Source organism: Scophthalmus maximus, chromosome 5 (assembly GCF_022379125.1).
Source record: "Scophthalmus maximus strain ysfricsl-2021 chromosome 5, ASM2237912v1, whole genome shotgun sequence".
NCBI lineage: Eukaryota > Metazoa > Chordata > Actinopteri > Pleuronectiformes > Scophthalmidae > Scophthalmus > Scophthalmus maximus.
In genome coordinates, this window is record NC_061519.1 from 24,883,277 (window position 1) to 24,892,500 (window position 9,224).

General features: G+C 46.1%; 1 protein-coding gene and 2 non-coding genes across 4 annotated transcripts in view; 2 read left to right on the plus strand and 1 right to left on the minus strand.

Moving 5' to 3' along the window:
* LOC118311443 (contactin-associated protein-like 4) overlaps positions 1-9,224 on the minus strand; it is a 76,707-nt gene that overhangs the window by 21,666 nt on the left and 45,817 nt on the right. For both annotated transcript variants that reach the window (XM_047332231.1, XM_047332230.1), the window contains exons 8-12: positions 8,725-8,998; positions 6,554-6,703; positions 6,062-6,233; positions 2,891-2,997; positions 556-675 (exon numbers count right to left, since the gene is read on the minus strand). In XM_047332231.1, the coding sequence (XP_047188187.1) occupies positions 556-675; positions 2,891-2,997; positions 6,062-6,233; positions 6,554-6,703; positions 8,725-8,998 (823 nt within the window). The remainder of the gene's footprint in view (positions 1-555; positions 676-2,890; positions 2,998-6,061; positions 6,234-6,553; positions 6,704-8,724; positions 8,999-9,224) is intronic.
* On the plus strand, positions 5,383-5,465 carry trnal-caa. Its single transcript has one exon. It is a non-coding gene; the product is annotated as a tRNA-Leu (tRNA).
* trnal-caa lies at positions 5,932-6,014 on the plus strand. Its single transcript has one exon. It is a non-coding gene; the product is annotated as a tRNA-Leu (tRNA).

Here is a 9,224-nt window from a genome sequence, read left to right on the forward strand (position 1 = left end):
TTTCTAAACATTAGAACATTTTTTTTATCAGACATTGCAGTATCACAACAGATGGAAAGAGGGAAGCAAAGGTGGGAGGGAAGAAGGAAGGAAGGAAGGAAAGATGGAGGGAAAGATGGAGGGAAAGATGGAGGGACAGGGACAGAAAGGAGGAGGGGAAGAACGGCAGAAGGAAAAAGGAAGCAAGAAGGAAGGAAAGAGATGGAAAGATGGAATAAAAAGGGCTCAACCAAAGAAGGAAAGATGCCTATTCATATTAAAACAATAATCACGTAAAGCACCATCGTAGGGAAGGGAAAGATGAGAATGAAAAAGAGAGAGAGAGAGAGAGAGAGAGAGAAATCATCATCATTTTGATAGAAATGATGTAACGCACCGGGACAGACAGGGTGACGGGTGGAGCAAAGAGAGGGATGGACGTAAAGATGCGAAACGGAAGCTGAGAGATGAAGTGGGCCAGAGACTGATGAGCGGCGAGTCGCCGCTCACAGTTACGTCAACTGTTCATCATGAGCGAAGGCGACGGAGAGCGGCGGTGTGAGGGCGACGCGTCACCTGTCATGTTGCAGTAGACCAGCTGCGGCCCGATCGGTCCGCTGCCGTCCACGTCGATGTAGAAGTGTCCCGACGTGTCGCCGTTGTGCTTGTACGCCTCGCAGGACTGTTCGTACACGGCTGCGAGGGAGGGGGGAAAAAATAATGAGATGAGTCACGCCGTCGTATATATATATACATTAACACATCGGCTGGGGGATACAATTATCGGCTTCATCAGCACCACCTCTTCCTCTTCCTCTTCCTCCAGTCACACACACACACACACACACACACACACACACACCAGCACTTCCATATCTTAAGCTTCCCTCACTGCACGCTCATCTGTTTTATCTCTCGTCTCCTCCACAGCCACGAGGCCTTTAATCCAACACAAATCGCCTCAGTGCGGTTAGAGGAATGTTTTTTCCCCCCGCATGGAATGAAGAACGAACCGGATCAGGACCAGCGGATCTCACCAATAAGCTCATTTCACCTCCGTGGTTTCATCTGTTCATTCAGCATTTTAGCGGTTAAGCAAAAACTATGGCTGTGTAAGTGTTCTGCAATAAGTTCACAGGGGCGGTGGCTTTAATTTTAAAGGAGGCATATCATGCTCATATTCAGGTTCATACTTTTAATGTGTGTTACCACTCATAAAAAGGTTTACATGCTCTGATGTTCAGAAAAGGCATGAGTGCTCTCATACTGCCCATTCCTGCAGCTCCTCCATTCACCCTCTGTCTAAAACGCCTGGATTTCTTTTAGCCCCGCCCCCTCCCGATAAATCTGCTCTGATTGGCACAGCTGGCGGCAGTCTGTTGTGATTGGTCAACTGATTTCAAAGCTTGTAGGAAATGTCACGCCCCTTCACCGGAGAAGTGGAGATTCTCAGATTGCAGGCGGGGTTACCCCCCCCCCCCCCCGACCCCAAAATAGTCCAACTGTGACATCACAGTGGGAGAGAAATCTGAACCAGTTGTTCTGAGCCAGGCTGTAGGAGTTTAGCCGGCTCACAAAAAATCAACAGGGTGGTCTTTTTTTTGGTATAATATGTCATCTTTAAAGAATGTCCCCCGGGCTGCAGCGTTTACAAAAATGAATTCCAAGAAATGTTGATTTCTTCTGATGTAACTCTGCAGCTCATACATTAACAGGGGGGAGAAAAATGTGCGCAGCTACTGTAATTACTGAACAATATTGCTGCTAAGGGCGCTGTGTCGTTCACCCCAGAATTACAGGATTCAAACTGTAAATAAAAGCTCTGCCATTTGTGGCTGCCAACGTTACGTGAATGAAGCACAATGAAAGTAGCAACGCGGCACAATAATGGCCGTCTCTCGCCCCCGGCTGTTCCCTTCATTCATTCTTCATCCCTGTACTCTGCATGCACTATTTATACTGTAAGTAACGTGTACATTTTTTTCAGCTTGCCTCTTGTGTATGTTAAAAGGAAATTCATTATCCGCCTTTTCTTGCACTTTCTCTCCCACATTTTTAACTCTCAATTGATTCTAGCTTCCATTTTTGTCCGTCATCGCTCTCTGTTTCCGAACGCCGTCTTCGATTTGCAGCAGGGGAAAAAAATTCAATGCCAACCGTGATTTGCCTTTTGATATCCACATAATCAAGGCTAAACTCTTCACGGTTATGTTTACCGACTCACAGCAACTGGCTAAGTTTTAGATTCTCATCTGGGTCGAATATTGAAAAAAGTCAAAAGTGCTTTAAAACGATAGTTTGATTCATTAACACTAAAATAAAAAAAATCGCCAGTGTTTTCTTAAACTTAAAAAAAAAGGTGTAGCCATTCCATCCAACCATCCATCCATCCATCTTTTTTATGCTTATCCAGTATCGGGTGGCGGAGGCAGCCGGCTAAGCAGGATGTTCCACACATCCCTTCTTATCTTCCCAGGCCACACTTTCCAGCTCCTCCTGGGGGATCCCGAGGCGTTCCCAGGCCAGATGGGATATGTAGTCTCTCCAGCCAGTTCTGGGGTCTACCTCTAGGTCTCCTCCCAGTTGGATGTTCCCGGTAAAACCTCCAAAGGCAGGCGCCCAGGTGGCGTCCTGATAAGATGCCCGAACCACCTCAACCGACTTTTTTTCGGTTCCACTCCGAGCTCCCCTCCGGATGTCTGACCTCCTCACCCTTCGGGATAATAAAGCAACCCCTTAAAGCAACTCCTGTAACATTGAGGCTTTGTCTGTTTTAATCTAGTTTGAACACTGAAGCTGCCACGTGTCGGCTCTGTCTATAAGGAAGACGTGTTGGTGTCGAATGCTGCAGCAGGTGAATTTGGCCTTACTGTCCAATAGACATGTGGTGATGGACGGATGGGCGACTTACGGCTGTGGCAGGTCGCTCCGCTGTAGCCGCTGTCGGAGCAGTTGCAGTGGAAGGCGGTCCAGGACTGACTGCAGCGGCCGCCGTGTTCACAGTGACTGGGAGAACACCTGAGAGAGAGACAGAGAGAGACAAATCAAACGGGACAAAAGCACCTTTTTACCAGTTATTGTCAAGAGAAGTAAAAATGTTTATTTGTTTTGGAAAAAGAAGCTGAACATTCTATATTGTAGCTTGGTCATTGATCTTACGATGAGTCAAAATGTCCAGTGTGTTCATGGACACATCGGGATCAAGAATTTGACCTTTCACCCCTTGTGACTTTATGGATAAAAAAAGCTTTCAAACTCTCACAATCCTTTCAAAAACAGAACAAGAATTACATAAATGTCAACAATCAGTTTTGTTACATTAAGCTTTTTTTCATTAAATGGGCAGAAAGCACTTTAAATGATGTTTACTCAAGCATGTTATTCAATTCATGGTTAAGTGTGTGTGTAGGAGGGTCAGGAATAATGTGACCAGTGGAAACAAAAACTACTTTAATTTTTTCATTTTTAAAGGTCACATTATCCATTTTGACAACATGTAGTGGGAGGATGTTGGACTGACTTTGATCCGCATGTTGCTCCAGTACCAGTGGAGCCGCTACTGTATTTTAAGAAAAACGGTTAATTTGTTTGTTTTTCTTTCTTGTCGAATATGCAAATGTGAGGCAAAGAAACCGGAAACTTCCGGTACAGCAGAGCTAGCGAATCATGAGGACGGCAGGTGTGTCAGCCGATTGTTAGCGTTAGCATTAGCAGTTAGCATCAACGGGAGGACGGCAGGTGTGTCAGCAGCTCTTTAGCATTAGCAGTTAGCATCCAGGAGAGGACAGCAGGTGTGTCAGCAGCTCTTTAGCATTAGCAGTTAGCATCCACGAGAAGACGGCAGGTGTGTCAGCATTAGCATTAGCAGTTAGCATCCACGAGAGGACAGCAGGTGTGTCAGCAGACAGTTAGCTTTAGCATTAGCAGTTGGTGGGAGTTTTATGGCTGAATATCGCCAATTTTGCAGATAGCCGTCTTGTCGCACACCATTCTTACCCCGGTCAACCTAGCGCGAGTAGCTGTGGTGGGCGGGGCCTGTGTTATTTGCATATCATGAATAATCATAGTCTGAGTGGATGTTTTCCAGTCCCATTTCAGAGCTTTTTTTAAAACTTTTTTGGAGGTAAACAATGTTTAACTAAATATTAGACATAGCAGATTTTTTTAATATACTTTAAAACGTGACTGGAGGGGTTCTTTAAATGATAAGTGGTATTAGACAATGATTGACAGAAATAGTTTTGGCTAAACGCAGCTGTGAGTACCATCTGACAGAAGACACCTCAAGAGAAAGAGAGGGGCCATTTCTGCCATCGCATAAGACACATTAGTGTAACATATGTCTTCAATAATTTATTGCGGCTCATGAAAATGTTATAAAAGTTGAAATGGCCCTCGACAGGAGAAAAAGGTTCCTGCCCCTGGTGTAAAACAAGGTGTTGAACTGATGATGCCATAAAGAGGCTGCATGTGGGTTTTTTAGTTCCATTTGTGGTTTTAATGGACGGTTTCTTTGGGTAATAATGCTCTTTGGAACTGGCAGCAATAATAAAACACACACACACACACCACCCCAATAACCTGCCCTGGCTTAATGATGGTGAGTCCATTTTCCACCTGACTTTACAGTACAATATATCCCATGGGCCCAAAATTCAATCAGCAGAATCTCACTGAGAGAGAATGAGGGAGTTTTTTTCTTTACTGGAAAACAGTTTTGTTTTTTGTCGGCTCCGTTGAACAGTCAGATCTGATCTGTGCATGAACTGTATTGCACTGAATAATAAAAAATGAGACATTTAATTAAAATCTCCGCAGCAGATTCTCTATTTCTGGCAAAGATATAATTATATATGTGGCTGGTTTATTATTTGCCTTATTGCATTATTTTATTTGTCCTACAGGCGGGTGCATAATTAATCGTCATTGTCTCATTAATTGTGCGGCTGTTTGCCGTGACAACGAGAGATTGAGCGGTTGGCTCTGCCGTCCTCCTCCTCCTCCTCTCGCTGCCTCGTGTTTCTCCCGAGGTCGAAGTCGTTGCACCGATCCTGCGTTGTCGTCGATGATTTGCACTTTCATTCATCACCTCAAACTCACACTAAACACGAATTACACCCAAAGTATTTATCGTGAGGTCTGAAATTGCTTTCACGTCAGTTAATTTAAGCTCTCCTCTCGGCTCAATGTTTTATTTACATGACTGCGGCATTGGGGAGCATCTGAAGAGCTGATCGTGGGTTTTTCCCGCAGCTACCGTCAATAGCACGTTGTATTTGAAAGACGTTTGCCTGTCGTTGACGAACTCACAGAATTATCACTTATTCGTCATTCGTCAACAGCTCCGAAAGACATTCCGTCATCTTTAATCATTTCATTCACAGTCAGTGCTGAGTAACTATCACCAGGATGGCCGAGTGGTTAAGGCGTTGCACTCAAGATGCAATGGATTCAAGTCCTCGTGGGTTCAAATCCCACTCCTGGTAGCGCTCAGTAAAAAAGTGCCCGGATAGTAGAAACACAAAGCTACAGAGGAAAGCATTGTGAATATCACTTGTGTATCCCAATGCCCAGCTTACACTACTGAAGGTGTGTCATATAGTTGAGAATCCAGACTCTAAAATGGGGATTAATGTGTTAATCATTTTGTGTTTAAGTTTTCATCAAAATGAGCAAAATTTGGCAATAACAGAAAAATACCCTGTTGATATCTGTGTTCACTTCAACATGCAAAAACAACGGTGTTTTCAAAGTCTTAACTAAAACATCCACAAGGTTCCCCAGCAGTGAAGTGAAGAAGCCTCTTGGTTGAGAGGTGAAAGGTCCAGTCGCTCCTGATTCAACACCCTCGTGGACGACTATGACCTGGATGAATGAGAATCTCCACAGACATCGCAACCAAAAGGACAATTCTTGTTTTCTCCACTTCTTTGATAACCGCTGCGTGCGACCACCAGGATGGCCGAGTGGTTAAGGCGTTGCACTCAAGATGCAATGGACGCAAGTCCTCGTGGGTTCAAATGCCTCTCCTGGTAGGACATCCCTTTGGAATAGCAAACACGTGTGCAGCATATGAACGGACCTGTCGATGATTCCACACATGTCGACGTGCAGGTTGCTGTGGTTCCCCACTTCCTTCTGCTGCACCATGATCAGGTCCACGTCGCGGTTGTCCAGCGCGAAGAGACGCATGCAGCCCTGGAAGACGTCGAAGGGGTTCCTGCAGCCCTGGCGGGCGTCTTCAGCGGGACAACCTGCGGTGGGATGGAGAGGGCGCGTGACAACTGTCGCTATCCGACGAAACGATACGAACCAAAAATATTTCGCGTGAAACGGGGAGATTTTTAATATCATTACTTTGGTCTACATGCACGATGATATTCCACATACTGACAGAGATACACAGATATGATAAGCCTTGGATCATGGTTCATTCACCAGTGGTACAATATTGCATTATGGGTAGATATTCAGGAGTGGTAACAGACTATGATTGGTGTCGTGTTCGGCACTTTCCAATGTGGCCATTTAGACGCTTGACATATTTCATGACACCGCAGCTTTTAGCTCTTACCGCCGAAGAAGAGGGGACTTCCCAGCGCCACGGCGAACGAAGCGGCGGCGTGAGCGGCGCCTCCCTCCTCTCTGTCCACGGCGACGGTCAGGCGTCCTCCCCTGGAGCCGAGCTCCACCGAGTGCCACTGGCCGTCATTCAGAGCGGAACCTTGGAACCGAATAAACACTCGTCAGCGCAAAACTGCCCGAAAGTCGGTGTTTCACGGCCTCGCACACGGAGCACTTAGAGGACCCGCAGCAGAGGTTGCAAGATTTCTTTTCTGATCCGAGGAGAAGAGGGCAAAAGCATCGGGCACTTTATGGGGCGGTGACCCAAATTCGATTTCCCCGTCACTCCGCTCCAGGCACCGAACTGCGATCTGGAAACAGCTTGTGACTCATTTCGCTCTCACAGTGACACAGTGCTATTTGGCAAAACCAGAAGATTATTTGGCAAATGAGTAAAAGTTACCTGCTGGTCTGGAAACCTGGAAACGAAAAGATTGCAAAAAAATAACTAAAAAAAAAGACCTCATCAGCAGCTGACGAGTCAAGAGCAGGCGTCTACTTTTACTTCCTGCATCCTCTGTGTCATTGACCTGCAGGTCCGAGTCGGCCGGACGGTTACGTCGTCGAGTCGATCGAGGAGATCAATATCTCGTTATCTCATTATCTCCTCCATTTTTCTTACTCGCGATGTAACGTTAAGCATTTAGCACTAATGATGACACCGGATTGGGTGGATACTGAACTGAGCCTGATTGTTGGAGGCGTTGTGAGAGGAAGAAGCGTGTTGAGTAATTGTTTGCTCAGTTTTATTAGGGAAATTATCATAAGCGATTGTCCAGTTACAGATTTAGCGGCAATAAGGCGTCGGATCTCTTCACGCAACAAAGTGGTGTAGGAGTGACACTGTGCATTTCAAGAGTTGGGAGGAGGATATCTGTTATTAAAAAAAAAGAAAAACACCAGAGAAATAGCCGTGAGATATGGATTCATTGCATGTGTTCATCATCTGCTCCAAGTACAAAGTGCAATCATTAGCTTTTCCGTGCCAATCCGTGACATTTCGCGATCCATCGTGTCTAAGAGCTGAGAACAAGCGGCTTGAATCAGTTTCTTAATATTAACAATAGATGTGTTGAGAGAGTTGGCTTGTGCTGACGGACTCACAGAATAATCCCTCAACACATTTCTCTACAGAGCTTTGCAACGTCTTTCTCGTTGTTTTCAGTCACTGTCGTCATCGCCCTCGCTCGTCTTCCGAGTAAAAAAAACACTAAACATCCACTCTATTCACCAGCAAACAAATAAAAGAAAAGAAAAGGAAATGTCATCGTCAAGGTTGCGAACGCCACCCGGTCGCCAGGATGGCCGAGTGTTTGAGGCGTTGCACTCAACATGCGATGGAGACAAAGGTGGGTTCAAATCCCTCTCCTGGTAGGATGCTTCTTAATCAAATAACTCTCATATACATATGACTACATATGAAGACACATGAACGCACACAAACAATCAGTAAATATGCTGATGATGCTCCGGATGCAAGATGTCGCCATTAGCGTGACTGGCAAGGATATTTACTGTTTATGGAAATAATTCATTGATTCATGAACTCCCTCACTAACATTAGTTAGTCGTAGACGTAAAAAAGCAAAACTTCAAACAGATTCACCTGAGCCTCAGTCTTGTAGCACAATTTAATGTCTCTCATCCTCGTATTACCCGACGGTCGTTGGCAAAATCTGATGATCTTGTCCACTTGTGTCTGAAGTGAGCGGTTCAGCGTTTCAAAAGTGAACTTTGACTTTGATCCATTTGATTCAAACGTGCCACTGTACTGCACACGTGCGAGCGACGTTAGCTAGACAGTCTAGACGGGCTTGGTGAGGTGTTTGAGGTTTTGTTTGAGAATACGGTCTTTTACCTTCTTTTTATTGATCTGATTTATGGTTTTCATGCATTTTGAGGCCAACATGAAAACTAAGGGGTTAACTCTCACAAGTGCCACCACGACCTTACACAGCAACAACATGTCAAACACAGAGGGGTTGGTTGACGGGGGTTTGGGGAAGAAGAGGGTCAAATGAGTCCATGTTACCAGTAACTAATATTCATAAGAGTAACCACTGATTTAACAGTTAGCAGTTAGAGGTGGATGTGAAGGGGGAGGTTATAATGTGGACTGACCTGCACTGAGCTCCAGCAGGGCCCTGCCAGCCTTGTGGACCTGCAGCCGCAGCCGGGCCTCACTCAGGTGCAGCCAGACCACGCCCCCTCGGTGGGCGAGGTCAAAGGTGAGCAGAAGCCCCGCCTTGTTCCACGTCCTGAACTGAAACCCCACGGACGCGCCGCCCGAGGGGAGCGCCGACGCCGGCGGCCCCGGCAACTGGAGGAAGCTCCGCGGGCCGGGGAACGTCACGGCGACGGAAACCGGCTCGGCACAAGAAAAGGTCACGTTGCCCTGCGACGGAGGACGAGAGAGAAGGAGGATGAGAAAAAAAAAAAAAGGATTACTCGACAGATAAAACAACAGAGAAAAAGCATGAATATTAATCGGTGGCGGAGGGCGTGCCGATTGTGCCCTCGCGTCGCAGTGATCTCATCAGCGAGTCCCCTCAAAGAGGACATCGCGTATTTACCATAACGATAACGGCGGAGCTCGGGGTTGGGATTCAGAAAAACGGCAA